This window comes from Euleptes europaea, chromosome 12 (genome assembly GCF_029931775.1).
Source record: "Euleptes europaea isolate rEulEur1 chromosome 12, rEulEur1.hap1, whole genome shotgun sequence".
In the NCBI taxonomy this organism is placed as follows: domain Eukaryota; kingdom Metazoa; phylum Chordata; class Lepidosauria; order Squamata; family Sphaerodactylidae; genus Euleptes; species Euleptes europaea.
The window spans coordinates 12,989,944-13,007,933 of NC_079323.1; the positions used below are offsets into that span (position 1 = coordinate 12,989,944).

Genomic DNA, 17,990 nt, shown 5'->3' on the forward strand with positions numbered 1-17,990 from the left:
GCATGCAAAATCACAGCTGCATGTTAGCTATGCAAGCGGCGGTTGCTAATGGCTATGCAAATGAAGGAATGAAGGAGCAGGCGAGTGGGGGGTGGAATTTCTCCTTTTGCGTCAGGACCGTGAATAGGCATTTTAAAGGTCACATTTAAAAAAAAGAGCATTGAGCGAGCATCAGGATTGACCCTGCATAAATGGCCACAGTAAAATCCAACTGCAAAGTGCATTGAAAGTGGGTTGAAAGTGCATTATTTCACACGTGTGGAAGTGCCCTAGTTGTGTGTGTTAAAGTCCCCGTGTTCTTCTGATGCTGAACTTCTCCCTTCCAGATAAAGAGAAGCTGGAGATGGAGTTGACAGCCGTGCGTCTGACCAACGAGGAACAGCGAAGGCACATTGAGATCCTCGACCAGGCCCTGAACAACGCTCAGGCCAGGGTCATCAAACTGGAAGAGGAGGTGAGAGATCAGAACATCCTCGCGCTTGCTTTTCTGTATTTCTTGTTCTCCTGTACGCACATGTGCAATTTCTGTCAGCATGCACATCCTGATCCTAACCATGTTTTCTTGAGAAAAAGTGCCTCGGTGTTCAGTATTTTTTCCAGTACTCTTAAATGATTGCTGAATTTATTTATTTCAAAAATTCAGATTTAAGCCTGGATTGTGGGTTTCAGGTAAGCCTGGGTGGTCCAACCTCCCCAGTATTCTGTACCTGGGTTCAATCAGCACTTGGACTCAAGGGCTGTGAAAACTCAAGAGTAGAGGTTTCTGATTTGAAGTGTGGACCCTGAGAATTGGGTCACAGGGATCCATTAGGATAGACGGGGATTCTCGGAGCAGGCATTCTTTTGGGAAGTCCATGGACTCCCCAACCACCACCTTCGCAGTGCAACGGTACGTACAGTCCGGAATCTGATTGGGTATTTAAGTGACCTTTCTCTTAAAATGGCTTCTGGCAGCTATTCAGGAAGGAACTTTGAAAGTGAATGCTGCTGCATAGTTATATCTTGCTTTTCTCCCCAACACAAACCCAGAATGACTTACGCATCACTGTCCCCTCTTCAGTCTTGTGCTCACAAGAACAATAACTCCGTGAGGTAGGCTAGGCTGAGAGTGTGTGTGAGTGTGACTGGTCCATGCTGAACTAGGGAACTGGCATGGCACAGTGGGGATTCGAACCTGGGTTCCCAGATCTTAGTCTGACACTAAAATCCCTTCCAGTTTGCATTGTTTTTACCTCACACAATGAGGGCTAGAAACTAGGTGGGTTTTTTTGTAAAGTAAGAATGAAGAGTTTACCATGGTATAGTAGTGGTTAAGAGCAGTGAACCGGGTTGGTTTCCCACTCCTACACATGAAGCCTGCTGAGTGACCTTGGGCCAGTCACAGTTCTCTCAGAACTCTCTCAGCCCCATCTACCTCACAAGGTGCCTGTTTGGGGGGTGGGGAGAGAGAAGGCAATTATAAGCCGGTTTGATTCTCCTTAAAAAAAAAAGGTAGAGAAAGTTGACATATAAAAACCTCCTCTTCTTCCTCTCCTTCTTCTCCCTCCTCCTCTTCCTCCTCCTCCTCAACTCCTGTCCCCTGAAACTCAAACAAATAGCCTTAAGCAGAGGGCTGAAAACCTGACTGTTAAGCTTAAATTTTCTGTTACTCTTAAAGCCAAACTACACAATACACTTTTTTTTTTGGTGAGTCAGGGACTTGCTTTCCTGAGCAGCCACACAGCTGCTTCAGGGAAATGTCATTTAAAAAATTGATAGGAGCCTGATACAGCTCGGAACTGACACCGCAGTTCCAAGCTGAATTGGTATCCTGCTGGTTTTTAAAATGACATTTCCCGCAGCTGCTGTGTCCTGTTGGGAAAGCCAGTCTCCGACTTGCCTCCAAAATGTATTGTGTAGTTTGGCCTTTAGTTGTTCTTTCCTAGTCCTGATGTCTGAAATTCGGAGATGGACAATGAATGAACTGTTGGGGGTGGGAGGTGGGCTTGTACATCCAAAATAGATGCTCTGCCACCATTGCCATCTGCTGTCCTTTCACGACCCTGTGTCTCCTCGGTGCGATTCTGCCCACAGTTGCGGAAAAAGCAAGTGCAAGTAGAGAAGGTCGAGAAGCTTCAGCAAGCACTGGCGCAACTTCAGGCCACCTACGAGAAGCGAGAGCAGCTGGAGCGCCGCTTGCGCACGAGGCTGGAGAGGGAGCTAGAATCTCTGCGGTTGCAGCAGGTGAGATGGGTCCTGGGCCCCCTGGGAGAGTGTCGTCATTCGTTTTGTTTCCAGGGGAGCTTTTAAGCTCCTGGTTCAAACTGGCGTGATCCTTGTCAGGGGTTGTTCTAGTTGCAGTCCTGCGCTGTTACATCTGTCTTTTATGCATGGCTGTTTCGCTTGCCGTCACCCTTCCAACGACTGTGGGTCTTCGATAGGATTATGCATGCCGTTTCCGACTGTCAGAGGTCGCCTCACTCTCCCCCTGCCTTTCCCCGCGTTTTGCCTGTTTTATCTTGAATGTGAAAACGCGGACAAAATGCAGGGAAAGGCCTCGGTTTCAGTTTGTGACTGACTTGTTCCATTGGTAGCTACAGTTGGATCAGAGCCTTTGGCCAAAGCAAGCCTGGCTGGAGGGAAGAGGTGGAGCGTGACTTGTTTTGCCAAATGTCTTTAACATGCGGAGCGCTTGAGAGATTATACATCTGGCCTTGCGCTTATGAACACACATACTTCAGGGAAGCAAATGCTGAAATGGCTATTTAAATGCCATTCTATTTATGTACTGCCAGCTTTTCAGCAGGCATTTCTCTGCAAGACAGAAATACTTTCTTGTGTGCTCCCTGTTTCCCTTGCTTCTTAGGCTGTATGTAGACACGTTCTTCCTTCCTTGTGAAAATGACTCTGGGGAAGACTGATCTATGTGCTCTGAAAATGATCTGCGCTTACCAGATATGATGTTGGGTCCTCCAGAGTATGGGTGTCTTATTAGAAGGATAAATATGTGGTGAGCCAAGGCCTCTGTGGTCCATTCTGGCAAATGGACATATTGGGTTGGATCCGACCAGGTTTTCCACTGGTGAAAATGGGAGGACTAGCAAAAAAAAAAGCTATGCAGGGGATCATAGGTCCTGCATGGAGAAAGTCCATATGGGACAGGGGCTATAGGAAGGAGGGGAATTAGATGAGATTAAGTGAAAAAAGCTGGCTGGATCCAACCGATTGTGCCGGCTGCATCAAATACTCAGAGAGAAACCTGTACTGCATGGTTCATAACGCTGTCCCCAGGTGCAAGAATAGTTAGGTAATTGTGATTTAAATCATATTATTCAGAATGGAATCATATTAAGAAAAAAATTACTCTTAAGAGTAGTTCAACACTGGAATTGGTTGCCTAGGGAGGTGGTGAGCTCCCCCTCACTGGCAGTCTTCAAGCAGCAGCTGGATTATCACTAGTCGGGGTGCTTTAAGATGATCCTGCATTGAGCAGGAGGATGGACTAGATCAGTGATGGCGAACCTTTTAGAGACTGAGTGCCCAAACTGCAACCCAGAACGCACTTATTTATCGCAAAGTGCCAACACAGCTAGAAGTCCACATAGGGTTGCCAGGTCCCTCTTTGCCACCTGCGGGAGGTTTTTGGGGCGGAGCCTGAGGATGGTGGGGTTTGGCGAGGGACTTCAATGCCATAGAGTCCAATTGCCAAAGCGGCCATTTTCTCCAGGTAAACTGAAATAGCAGATCTCTTGCTACTACCTGGAGGTTGGCAACCCTGCATGGGTGGCCGAGTGGGGGAAGGAAAGCAGCTGGAGCATAGCCCCCACCCCTTCTGTTTGGCTCTTTTTCCAACTGTTCATACGAATTAAAAAAGACTGTTATGTGGTGGGGGGCTGGTGGTGGGGACAGCCCTCTGCATGCGCTCAGAGGCACCTTCGGTTGCATGAACGAGCAGAGTGGAAACCTGAGCTAAGCAAAGGGCTTGGCTCCAGCACAAACGCCAGGCGGGCCCCGTTTGGCCCTCACCGCCAACCTCCTGCGCTGCAGTCACCAACCAGCCTGCCGCAGACGGCCGCCCAGGCGTCCCACTCCCAGTCCAGCCCCGTCCCGGCTCCGCCTCTTCCAGTTCTCGGCAGAAGGCTCATCGTTGTCTTCACTTCCAGAGCGCGCAGCCGGCGACTGCGGAGAAGGCACTGGGAAGGAGCCCGGCGCTTCCCGGAGGAACCGGGAAGGCACCGCTGGTCTCCAGCCTCCTCAGCCAGGGGAATGAACTCAGGCAAACTCTGTGCTGGAGCGATGGCTCGCGTGCCCACAGAGAGGGCTTTGAGTGCCACCTCTGGCACCCGTGCCATAGGTTCGCCACCACTGGACTAGATGGTCTGTATGGCCCCTTCCAACTCCATGATTTTATGAGTATGAGCACCATTTTGAGATGCTGAAGGAATTGAGTTTAATGAACGGACTGCTGCATGTCATGAAAAAGGAAGTCCATCTTTAATATCTTCTTTCTCATCCCCTTGCTGTAATAAGAGTCAAACGTGGTGTAGTGGTTAAGAGAGCCAGCATGGTGTAGTGGTTTGGAGCGTGGACTCCAAGAGAGCCAGTGTGGTGTAGTGGTTAAGGGCGGAGGTTTGGAGCAGTGGACTCTAATCTGGAGAACCGGGTTTGATCCCCCACTCCTCCACATGACCGGCGGACTCTAATCTGGTGAATTGGGTTGGTTTCCCCACTCCTACTCATAAAGCCAGCTGGGCAACCTTGGGCTAGTCACAGTTCTCTTAGAGCTCTCTCAGCTCCTCCCACCTCACAGGCTATTTGTTGTGGGGAGGGGAAGGGAAGATGATTGTAAGCCAGTTTGATTCTTCCTTCAGTGGTAGAGAAAGTCGGAATATAAAAACCAACACTGCTACTTCTTCTATAAATCACATGCACAAAGCGTGTGTGGCAAAAGCTGCTTCCCATGGTCTTTGTGGTGCCCTGAATTTGGCGATGCTTACGTGCAACTCTGAAAAGCTCAAATCAGCCAATGTGGTGCTCGTCTCTTATCCATCCACCCTCCTTGGATCGCACCTGGTTCTCCAGGTAAAACAAGATGGGTCTGGATGATCTTCTGTTAATTGCATCTCCCCTTGCATTTCTCCAGAAGCAAGGCAATTACCAGGCGTCCACCCTGCCAGAGTACAACGTGCCTGGCTTAATGGAGCTGGTGCGGGAGAAGGAAGAGAAGATTCTAGCTCTGGAAGCCGACATGACCAAGTGGGAGCAGAAGTACTTGGAAGAGAGCACCATCCGGCACTTTGCCATGAACGCCGTGGCCACATCAGCCCCAGAGAAGTAGGAACTACAACATTTCTCTCTGATTTACTAATTTCTAAAAATTTGGGCAGGGGGGACATCAAGCATTCTGATGTGGTGCTGCCCAATTTATCACCTCTTTCTGCTGCCCGTGTAGACTTATTCTGTCATACGTTCCTTGCCCAGGAATTCTGATTGCAGGGACATGCCCTCCTGGACTGTCCCACCAATTAAAGACACCAGTTTGGTGGGTATGTGAGGGAGGGCCTTTTCGGTGGCAGCCCCACAATTATGAAACAATCTCCCCAGGGAGATGTGCCTTGCCCCTTCATTGTCGATCGCCAAGAGGCAGTTGAAGACAGTTTCATTTAGGACAGCCTTTTGATTGATTTAGCTTTTACTATTGGCAGTCCTAATTGGAATTTTCAGTCTTGGGCTTTCCTAGGTTTTATCATTGCTGTTTTTATTGTGGTTTTTCATAATGTTCACTTTATATTTTAAGCTGCCTTGAGTTCTGCAAGGGAGAAAGGCTGCTATCAAATGTTTATAAATAAATATCGTTTTCCTTGCCAACATTAACCAATTGCATCAAGCGTGTGTGTTTGTGGGAGGGAATGTAGCACAAAGATGTAAAGGACACCAGGCAAGTGGTACTGGAAGTTACAGAGAAGGGCTCTCAACACAGGGCTATTGTGCTGACTTTTGTGTTTCTTACAAATGCACAGTTCCCCCTTAAAAGTCATGCCAGGGGAGTTTGCTCCCATCTTTTCCAACAACAATTCCTTGTGCTGTGTCAGAGGCTGCTTCTAAATTTCCTCTGGGTTTCCGAATTGTCGTACACGGAGGAGTGTTCCCCAAGAGCAGAGGCTCAGAACTCCTGCAGCCTGCTTGGACCTAGCTGTGAAGCTAGGGTTGCCAACCTCCAGGTACTAGCTGGGGATCTCCTTCTATTACAGCTGATCTCCAGCCGATAGAGATCAGTTCCCCTGGAGAAAATGGCCGGTTTGGCCACTGGACTCTTTGGCATTGAAGTCCCTCCCCAAACTCCACCCTCTTCAGGCTCCACCCCAAAAACCTCCCGCTGATGGCAACCCTATGTGAAGCCCTTTGGGTTATCCTTGATCGAGGCTAATTGAGAAATGCCTTTCCTTTCCCTCCCTTCCTTCTGTCACTAGGGATCCTTCAGCCACTAATCACTCACGGAACGGCAGCTACAGCGAGAGCTCTCTGGAGGTCCACGCGTGGCAGGAAGAGGAGGAGATTTTGCAGGCCAACCGGAGGTGCCAGGACATGGAATACACGTAAGGAACAGCTCCCTAATACCTATAGTGGGGATTTTGGTGGGGATACTGAAGGGAAGGCACGTAGATAGTGCCTTGATGGAAGACACAACGCTGTCTTGATTTGCTGAAGATTGCTCTGCTGTATATCGAGCAATCTCCCAGTTCTATTAAGCATCAGACAATGAGCACCAAAGTTAATGAACAACAAGACAATGAGGTATTCTATTCTTATGACAGAGTTTACGGGAAAACACTCTCTGGTAAAAGGATTAGCTTAGGCAAGGACTTTAATCATTCACAGTACTACGTGACCAGTATCCAAAGTGGATTTTGACCAGGAGCCTTCGAGAGGTAAGGTTGCAGAGAGCTGTCATAAGCAACGCTCTTGTGATCTGGGCGTGCCCACCAATCACGCGTTGCCTATGAGAACTCCTACAGGATTCATTGCGCTGAAGCCTTGGCGTGCCAGCATGCTCTCCATTGAGTTTACACAGCGACATTCATTTCCAAAATTTCAAGGCAAGGGGCAGGGCCATCTTAACGGCATGGGCCGGATGGACACTTGCCCGGGGGCCCCACGAGCATAGGGGCCCTATGCCAATCTGTGTATGTTAAGTGACTTGCCATAAATAAATACTACTATACAGTAGTCTAGACTATACTAAACTATAAAATAATATTTGCTGCAATGTTATTGTGTTACAAATGGACATTGTGATTTGTCTCTGATTTAGTATCCATGGGTTAGTATTGCAGTTTTGTTGAAACGCCAATAAAATAAATATATGTTTAATATTATTGACCATTTACTTTTTCGGTTCTTGTAGGTTATCCGGGCTGTGTGACCGTGGTCCTGGTATTTTCTTTCCTGCTGCTGGCGAAACGTCAGGAAAGAAAATACCAGGACCACGGTCACACAGCCCGAATAACCTACAAGAACTGATGAACTCTGACCGTGAAAGCCTTCGACAACATTTACTTTTTATTCCTGTGAGTGGTTGTTGTAGGGGCCCCAGCACACTGGTTTGCCCAGGGGCCCATAATGCTATTAAGACAGCCCTGGCAAGGGGCTGTTTGAGTGTCAGACATTTTGCTTCTCAGCTCTCAAAGGTAATGAGAAAAAGGCAATTTACCTACTTAATGGAGGACTTCCGAAGATGTTGGATTTTTATTGGCTTGGAAATTATGGGTCTTTTAAGGTACTAGTAATCAAGGATGTATGTACCAGAAAAGCTAGGATCCTGGGTATTTAAAATTATGCATCACATTAACAAACAAACAAAAACATAGAATCTAACATAAAATCGAGTATGCCACAATTTGGTCCGAATCTACCATCTCTTAAAGAGTTACTGTAAATTTCAACCTTACCATCTATGTTTGTAAATATGCTTGTTAATATTTATTAAAAACTGAAAAACTTCCACATTGGCTCCTGCATTACATTACCTAAACAAAAACAAACTACATGATTATTTCTTGCTTATATTATTGTACTACTATGATATTTGTTTATATATTCTATACTATGATATTACCAATCAATGATTTCTTCATCTATATATAGATTAAATATAATGATTATAATAGTGTACTGTACTGTTTACTAAATGCTTACTAAACTTAACGATTACTTGCGAAAGTTAAAAATTACAGTTTTACGTAATCAAAGTTTTCCATTTTCTTTTCCATTCTTCCATTGGTCTTTTGTTAATCAGATGTGTCAGTTTGGTCAAATTTACTTGAAAGCTATTTGGGAATTTTGGGGTATCTTCCTTGGCTACCAGTGCTGATTATCATCAGCCAATCTTAGGCACCTGCATTACGGAATGCTCGCTGAGACCATATAGCCTCTCATGAAGTCTAACCTCTGCTGTATTTGTACACATATATGTTTTAATAGAATAAAGAACCTGCATGCAAAAATCATAGAGAAAGACGCCATGATCAAGGTCCTTCAGCAGCGGTCCAGAAAGGATCCTGGCAAGAGCAACGCCACAAGCTTGCGGCCCGCCCGGTCAGTCCCGTCTATTGCTGCAGCCGCCGGAACCCATTCCCGCCAGACCTCCCTCACTAGCAACCAGATGGCAGAGGAGAAGAAAGAAGACAGGACTTGGAAAGGGAGCATAGGTGAGTTTCGGTGTGAGCCGGTCACTGGCAAGGAAAACTACACCCAAGCGGGGAAATTAGGCATGTAAACAACACAAAAACAGAGATGGGATTAATATGTATATTTTAGCTGGAGTATAGAATCATAGAGTTTGAAGGGACCACCAGAGTCATCTAGTCCAACCCCCTGCACAAGGCAGGAAATTTACAACTACCTCCCTCCCACACCCCAAGTGACCCCCTACTCCATGCCCAGAAGATGGCCAAGATGCCCTCCCTCTCATGATCTGCCTAAGGTCATAGAATCAGCATTGCTGACAGATGGCCTCTGCTTAACAGCCTTCAGGGAAGGAGCACTTACCATCTCCAGAGGAAGCCTGTTCCACTGAGGAACTGCTCTAACTGTTAGAAAATTCTTCCTAATGTCTAGATGGAAACTCTTTTGATTTAATTTCAACCCGTTGGTTCTGGTCCGACCCTCTGGGGCAACAACTCGGCTCCATCCTCTGTATGATAGCCCTTCAAGTACTTGAAGATGGTTATCATATCCCCTCTCAGTCTTCTCCTCTTCAGGCTAAACATACCCAGATCCTTCAACCTTTCCTCATAGGACTTGGTCTCCAGACCCCTCACCATCTTTGTTGCCCTCCTCTGGACACGTTCCAGTTTGTCTACATCCTTCTTAAATTGCGGTGCCCAAAATCGAACACAATACTCTAGATGAAGTCTAACCAGAGCAGAGTGAAGCGATACTATCACTTCGCGTGATCTGGACACTATACTTCTGTTGATACAGCCCAAGATCGCATTTGCCTTTTTAGCTACCGCGTCACACTGCTGACTCATGTTCAGTGTTTGGTTCTACTAATACCCCTAGACCCTTTTCGCACACACTACTGCTAAGACAAGTCTCCCCCATCCTATAATTATGCAGAGATGGAATTAATGTGTACATTTTATCTTGGGTAGCAAAGTTTGTTTTGTAAATGTTCTCGCAACTCTGTCATTTTATCAGTGAAGCTCACATGTTTAAATCACTGGTTTTCCTTGCAGGAAGCAGAGATGAGGCTGCAGCCAAGGATTTGGCTAGTGGGTTCAAATTACAATGTGAAATTTATCTCCTATTTCCTCCACTGCTGCTTATCCCTTTACTCATAGTAATAAATCACAACCATTCTACCTTCTTGATTCCCTGAGCAGGTGGAATGTTAGCGAACATTACAATGCATCACAAACTTGGCCAATATATATCAAAGGCTTCCCTACCACAAGTGCGGTACAGTATAGATGTGTGGGGCTTCTCCTTTCTACAATTATTGCTTGTGTGTTCTAAGGACTAAAATAATTTATTTGGCCTTTTATGCAGGGACATTTATGCATGCCTTTTCCACCCATCAAAGGTTGCCTCGCTCTCCCCATGCACCTTGCCCGTGTTTTCCAGATTCTGGCTAAACAGCATCCAGAAAACACGGGCAAAACGTGTGGAGAGAGCGAGGCGACCTCTGACGGGCAGAAAGGGCATGCATAATCAAAAGGAAGCCCCAAAGCAGTCGGTGGGGGAGACCGCAGGGAAACATTCCTGCATAAAAGGTCTTAGTCTTCCACTTGTATTGCTGGGGCGGGGGGTGGGTTAAATGTGAATTGCCTGGAAGGAAAACACTCTTTAAAAAAAACTCAGCAACGTCTTTCTTTTCAGATATTATCTCATCATTGACCTTTAAGTGAATGTGGACTGGATTTAGTGTAACGATGCCCGCCTAATAAGGATTGTACCCCTCTGGGATTTTTTTCTTCCAGGACTGCTCTTGGGGAAGGACCCCCAGGATCATTCATCCATACCTTCGTTGCCAGCTCCGCCACCATCTTTATCATCGGCAACGTGCTCATGGCCGGCGACAGTGTGCCACGCTAAGACGGGGAGCAAAGACAGCAGCACTCAGACAGAAAAGGGGTCAGAGCTTTTCTGGCCAAGCTCCGCTTCTTTCCCAGGACGGGGAAAATTTGGCAGCACTCCTGCTGGCAGCCCAGCTCTGAGGCACATGGCAGCCAAGGGTGTCAGCGAGAGAATGGGTGAGTAATTCCAGCCTCATGGACACGACCAGCCTACAGATGCATGCAAAATCCAGAATTAAGAACATAGGAAGAGCCCTGCTGGATCAGACCGAGGCCCATCAAGTCCAGCAGTCTGTTCACACAGTGGCCAACCAGGTGCCTCTAGGAAGCCCACAAACAAGGCAACTGCAGCAGCATTATCCTGCCTGTGTTTCACAGCACCTAATATAATAGGCATGCTCCTTTGATACTGGAGAGAATAGGTATGCATCATGAACCCTTGTATTTATACTATTGTATAGTGTCAGGTATGCATCATGAACCCTTGTATTATACTATTGTATAGTGTCAGGGTGCCCAAGATCTGTTTTGCAGGTAATGCAGTCAGGGGTAACCAGAAAAAAAATGCACATGAAAAATGCCCACATGAAAATTGCTCAATGAAAAAACCCCACTGTCATGAATGCTCCCAAGAAAAAAGCCCACACAGGAAAAAGCCCACACAGAAAAATGCTCACATTTAAATACTTAAGGCCAGGATAAGTTTGGGGCGGGTTCAGGAGTTGTAGCTCCAAGCACAACAGCGGCGGAAATGTGGGGTGCTGTATATAGGGCGCTGTATAGTCAGAATGCCCCCCCACGGGTCACCGCCCCAACCTCCAGTCGCATCCAAGCACCACACCTTCCCTGGTCATTACTGCCAGGGTAGTTCAGTTTCAGTCACCTTTATTGGCATGAGTATTTTTCCGTGTGGGCATTTTTCCATATGGGTTTTTTTCTTGTGTGCATTAATGACAGTGGGGGTTTTTCTGTGCGCAATTTTCAAGTGGGCTTTTTTCATAGAACCACAGTCAGGAAGAGTTTGCTGGCCTCTAAGATCCATGTAATAGAATCATAGTGTTGGAAAGGGCCATACACGCCGTCTAGTTCAACCCCCTGCTTAATGCAGGATCAGCTTAGAGCATCCCTGACAAGTGCTTGTCCAGCCTCTGCTTATAGACTGCCAGTGTCGGGGAGCTCACCACCTCCCTAGGTAGCTGATTCCACTGTCAAACAACTCTTACTGTAAATTTCCCCCCCTAATATCCAGCCGGTACCTTTGTTCCCGCAATTTAAACCCATTATTGCAAGTCCTAGCCTCTGCTGCCAACAGGAACAGCTCCCTGTCCTCTTCTAAGTGACAGCCCTTCACTGTGTCTTCTCTACGCTTTTCCCCACAGAGTACTCTCCCAGCCATGGGAAGCTACCTGAGAGCAAAGGAAGGTTGAGCAGTCTGCTCCCAAAGCCTGAATTCCCAGATCCGGACATGATGGAAGTCCTCATCTAAAGTCGCGGCAGCTTCCTTCCGCTTCTAACGCCGAGTGCACATAACGCCCAGGAGAGGGGGTCTTGGTGTTGTGCAAACCTTGAGAACTCTGGAAAATAAATAAAAGCTAGACCAAGGAAGATGAAATCTGGGAGGAAACTACAGGGTGATTTTGTTTTCTTGCAAAGGAGAAGGTGTGCGAGAGGTCGGAAAGACGAGCGGACATTTGGACTATCTGCTACAGACAATCATGGCCATGGAGATGTGGATGAAGAAGGTAATGGCAGCAGAACACAGGAAGCTGCATTTTCCGTTGCGAAGGACAGAATCTGTCTTGCAGGTCTTTAGAAGGTGTGCAGTCGGTGTGGCAGGTCCTGTTCCGCAACCACTGGGATGGTGTTCTTATCACTGCTGTTGGCTAACGAGAGCTGCTACATTCCCTGTGTGAAACTTCTTGTGCCGCATAACACATCTGGGACAAGGGAGCAGGACTTCCAGTTATTAAAATTTTAGATACTATCTGTGGACTTCTCCCTTTTTTTGGTCTCCTCACTTACCTTAGTCCATCGTTAGCCTCTGTATCTCAATAAATTCATATGATAATGGGGAGGTGAACAAAGAAATATCCTTTTCCTAGTTCTTAAAAAAAACCGTAAAGGTCCCCTGTTCAAGCACCGGGTCATTCCTGACCCGTAGGGTGACGTCACATCCCGACGTTTACTAGGCAGACTTTGTTTACGGGGTGGTTTGCCAGTGCCTTCCCCAGTCATCTTCCCTTTACCCCCAGCAAGCTGGGTGCTCATTTGACCGACCTCGGAAGGATGGAAGGCTGAGTCAATCTTAAGCCGGCTACCTGAAACCGACTTCCGTCGGGATCGAACTCAGGTCGTGAGCAGAGCTTTTGACTGCAGTACTGCAGCTTAACACTCTGCGCCACGGGGCTCCTCATTCCTAGTTCTTATCTCGCTTTAAATATTTATTAAGCAACAATGGGCTGCCAGGGGCCACTGTGAACACAGAAGCCTACCTCACAGGGGTTTTGTGCAGATAAAATGGAGGAGAGGAGAATGATGTAAGCTGCTTTGGGTCCTCATTGGTGAGAAAGGTAGGATATAAATGAAGTATATAAAATAGTTGTACTAAAATCGTTTTCATGCAAAAAGGTTTCTCTAGATCATCCCCAAATTATAGCAGACTTGATGCAAAGCTTTGCTGTTATTTAAAAGTTTGCTTTAACCCAATACAAAACTTCTACTACCCTTGTCAAACTACTTGTGTGCTTCAGTGTTGTGCTATGTCACAAGCCCTGTTGGGGAGGGGCTGTGGCTCAGTGGTAGAGCACCTGCTTGGCATGCAGAAGGTCCCAGGTTCAATCCCCGGCATCTCCAGTTAAAGGGACTACCAGTAGTTACTATCAAACTTCCCCAGTTACTATTTCCTCTTAACATTTTTTTTAAATCTTCAGAGGACATTAGTTTAACCCTCAGCCTCTTTTCTGGAAGTTTCTGTTTCTTGATGACCTCCGTCCTACCCTCCCTTTAGGTCCCTGGGAAAGGAAGGCCTAAGGATTTGCGGTTTGTCTGTTTTAAAAACGACATCTCCCCTAACTAATCAGTTTAAGATCTGCAGGCAGCTACTAACAAAACACAGTATCTGTTTAAAATACTTAGTTGTAAAATATCCAAAAATGAGAGTGGGACCCACATGGACCTGTAGGGGTGGAGAAATCCTTCCTCCACCACCCTCTACTTTCTTTCCTCTTCCGCTGGGCCTCAGCAAAGTTGTATTAGGTTGCCCAGGCTACCTGAAAGATCTGGTGAGGTAGCATTACAAAAATATCTGGTTTTAAACTGGATCTTGGTGGTGGTAACAGACCTCATTGGAACCCTGTGTACACCACAACCTCAATGGAAGGAGGAAAGGCAACAGATATCATACATTCTTTTGGGGCTATTCCTCATGGAGGTATTTGGAGCATAGACTGGGGTCAATCCATTATCTCAAAGGCCTGCTATGTGGAATGGTCTGTGGATTTAGAAATAGGCTTGCCAACTCTTTCTTTGGTAAATAACTTGAATATTTGGGGTTGGAGCCTGGGGAGGGCAGGATTTGGAGTGGGGTAGGACCTCAGCAAGGTATAATGCCAAAAGTCCACCCTCCGAAGGTGCCATTTTCTCCAAGGGAACTGATCTTTGTCATCTGGAGATCAGTTGTAATCCCAGATCTCCAGCCCCCACCTGGAGGCTGGCAACCCTAGAGTTTAACACTTCAATCAGATCTCGGTACCCACATTGTTTCTGCACATTCTTGCATTCAGGGTCTCTCAGCTAATGAAAATGTTACTGCCTAGTACTCCATCCTTCAGTCAAAAAATAAGATTGAATAACGGAAAATTTCCCGTCCTTCAATGTTTGCCTCTTGGAAGGCCCTGTGTGTGTGTAAAGTGCCTTCAAGTCACAGCTGACTTATGGCGACCCCTTTTTGGGGGTTTTCATGGCAAGAGACTAACAGAGGTGGTTTGCCAGTGCCTTCCTCTGCACAGCAACCCTGGTATTCCTTGGTGGTCTCCCATCCAAATACTAACCAGGCCCTACATGCATTTTAATACTCATAATCTCCAGTTTGCCAGTTTTCAGCTGAGAGATACTGCTTCGTTCACCAAGATCTCTTTGCAACTTCCATTTACAGACTTGCCAGGTGGAGCCAAACAGAATTTAGACTGCCACCGTCTTTACAGTGCATCTCCTACGTATGAAAGAGAGAGCAACGCCTCACCAGTACAAGGGACAGCGAGTTCCTCCCACCCATTCTTTCCACCTTATTTTTTGTTTCTATGGCAGCATAATCTGAGGGTGGGGTATTTATAGCATTCCATTGTGTTCATCTCTTTTATTTCCCTCAGATCGTTCTTCCCCTTTTACCAGCCCCATCACGCTTCCAGCTTCTTTTTTAGAAGAAGAAGAGTTGGTTTTTATATGCCGACTTTCTCTACCACTTAAAGGGAGACTCAAACCGGCTTACCATCGCCTTCCGTTCCCCTCCCCACAACAGACACCCTGTGAGGTGGGTGAGGCTGAGAGAGCTGTGATTAGCCCAAGGTCACCCAGCTGGCTTTATGTGTTGGAGTGGGGAAACAAATCCAGTTCACCAGATTAGCCTCCACCGCTCATGGGGAGGAGTGGGGAATCAAACCCGGTTCTCCAGATCAGACTCCACTGCTCCAAACCACCGCTCTTAACCACTACACCACACTGGCTCTCTTTAGGATGGAAGTGTGTTCTTGTTAGGTTCTGGAAGTGGGCTCAGGCCCAATCAACTGGTAAGATCCCCAGTATAAGCCTCTTTGAAGTTAGATCATGATGGGTAGCCATGTTAGTCTGCATGTAGCAGCAGAAAAGAGCAAGAGTTAGGGTTGCCAGGTCCCTCTTTGCCTCCGGTGGGAGGGTTTTGGGGGCAGAGCCTGAGGAGGGCTGGGTTTGGGGAGGGGAGGGACTTCAGTGCCATAGAGTCCAATGGCCAAAGCGACCATTTTCTCCAGGGGAACTGATCTCTATCGGCTGGAGATCAGTGGTAATAGCAGGAGATCTTCTGCTATTACCTGGAGGTTGGGGGAGAATTGTGTACTAATATCGGGAGGATGAGGAACTCAGTACAGGAGCGAAGTGTATACAAAGTGCAAAAAACTTTATAAGCTACCAAAATAACATAATAATACAGCTATACACACTATATACACTACTAAGCTGAAACACACAAGCTAAGACAAACAACATGACTGTACAAGGTGGGAAAAAGTGTCAAAATGACACAGCTAATGTTCACAGAGTCTCTCTCAATTGTAGGAGAAGTGGTATCCAAAGGATTTTCAGCGAGGTTCCCAATGAGGAGACAATCGTTTCGAGTTCACAATGAACTAATCTTCATCAGTCCTTCCTAAAATTCATATAAATGTATACTAAACAATTGTTTACATACAAAACTGTCAAAACAGTCCAATAGAAAGTTATACTTACAACGTCTTCTTGTACATTCATTCATTCAAATATTCTCCCATAACGGGTAAGATTTCAAAAAATGCCAAATCATTATTATTTCCCACAAAGAGTAAGAGACATCGCTTCCCACTTGGGGTAAGGATTATAGTGTAGCAATCTCAATAGTATAGAGAAATATTCACTAAATAATCAACTGGTGTGAGTGACTAAGGATTGAATCACTTTTTTCCACCTAGTACAGTCACGTTGTTTGTCTTAGCTTGTGTGTTTCAGCTTAGTAGTGTATATAGTGTGTATAGCTGTATTGTTATGTCATTTTGGTAGCTTATAAATTTTTTTGCACTTTGTATACACTTGGCTCCTGTACTGATTACCTGGAGGTTGGCAACCCTATGGAGATCACCTAGAATCGCAGTTTTACAGGAAAAGCATCAGATAGCTTTAGAGAAGCCAGAAGCAATAATGCTTTGATTCGGAGAATTTGGGTTTCCCGGTTTTCTCACAAGGAAAAGAAGTTGGAGTGTGTGTGTCTCAAAGATGAACGGCCAGGCTAGTGACATTTGGCACGTCTCCCTAACTGAAGTAATTTCTTTGTTGACCAGCGGATAGAAGTGAGCTATATAAAACTTACTCCAAACACATGGTTCTTATTAGAAAGCCATCAAATGCTGTTGGTTTGTGGCCCAAACTAACATTAACTTCACCCGAGAATTGTTTGTTTTTAATTTTGAAAAACTAATTTTAAAAGACTTAATGCCAGAAAATTGGGTGTGTGGCGTGAGGAGAGTGGGAAAGAGCAGGAGAGGCCAGGCTGGCTTGACCTTCAAGGGTTGTAAGCCCCATCGACACAGCGGCTTGTTTATGTTCAATTCATCCTCACTTATGTGCAGGCACAAACTCCTGTGGAACTGCCTGGATTTTAAGTTGTACTTCTCTGAGTAGGGTTGCCAGGTCCCTCTTTGCAACCGGCGGGAGGTTTTTGGGGTAGAGCCTGAGGAGGGCGGGGTTAGGGGAGGGGAGGGACTTCAATGCCATAGAGTCCAATTGCTAGGGTTGCCAGGTCCCTCTTTGCAACTGGCGGGAGGTTTTTGGGGTAGAGCCTGAGGAGGGCGGGTTTGGGGAGGGACTTCAATGCCATAGAGTCCAATTGCTAGGGTTGCCAAGTCCCTCTTTGCAACCGGCGGGAGGTTTTTGGGGTAGAGCCTGAGGAGGGCGGGGTTAGGGGAGGGGAGGGACTTCAATGCCATAGAGTCCAATTGCTAGGGTTGCCAGGTCCCTCTTTGCAACCGGCGGGAGGTTTTTGGGGTAGAGCCTGAGGAGGGCGGGTTTGGGGAGGGACTTCAATGCCATAGAGTCCAATTGCTAGGGTTGCCAGGTCCCTCTTTGCAACCGGCGGGAGGTTTTTGGGGTAGAGCCTGAGGAGGGCGGGTTTGGGGAGGGACTTCAATGCCATAGAGTCCAATTGCTAGGGTTGCCAAGTCCCTCTTTGCAACCGGCGGGAGGTTTTTGGGGTAGAGCCTGAGGAGGGCGGGGTTAGGGGAGGGGAGGGACTTCAATGCCATAGAGTCCAATTGCTAGGGTTGCCAGGTCCCTCTTTGCAACCGGCGGGAGGTTTTTGGGGTAGAGCCTGAGGAGGGCGGGGTTTGGGGAGGGACTTCAATGCCATAGAGTCCAATTGCCAAAGCGGCCATTTTCTCCATGCCAACCAATCTCTATTGGTTGGAGATCAGTTGTAATAGCAGGAGATCTCCACCTGGAGGTTGGCAACCCTACCAGTTGCCAAAGCGGCCATTTTCTCCAAGTGAACTAATCTCTACCTGTGTGTTACCTGTGGGTTGAAAAAATCTCCAGTAATGTATGCAGCCACACACACCGTTTTCACTCTGCATTCAATCACAATCTATTTTATGCATTCAGGCCAGATTTTATTATTATAAAGATACGGCAAAAGCACTTACATGTGCTATTTTG

The 17,990-nt window shown here is 46.7% G+C and overlaps 1 protein-coding gene across 1 annotated transcript in view; it reads left to right on the plus strand.

Annotated features, from left to right (window-relative positions):
* Window positions 1-12,093, plus strand: part of AMOTL1 (angiomotin like 1) — a 70,218-nt gene extending 58,125 nt beyond the window's left edge. Inside the window, exons 7-13 of the mRNA XM_056858601.1 lie at window positions 327-454; window positions 2,074-2,223; window positions 5,123-5,313; window positions 6,450-6,575; window positions 8,461-8,687; window positions 10,464-10,736; window positions 11,939-12,093. Coding sequence (XP_056714579.1) covers window positions 327-454; window positions 2,074-2,223; window positions 5,123-5,313; window positions 6,450-6,575; window positions 8,461-8,687; window positions 10,464-10,736; window positions 11,939-12,045 — 1,202 coding nt within the window. The 3' untranslated portion in view covers window positions 12,046-12,093. The remainder of the gene's footprint in view (window positions 1-326; window positions 455-2,073; window positions 2,224-5,122; window positions 5,314-6,449; window positions 6,576-8,460; window positions 8,688-10,463; window positions 10,737-11,938) is intronic.
* Window positions 12,094-17,990: the final 5,897 nt, after the last annotated feature.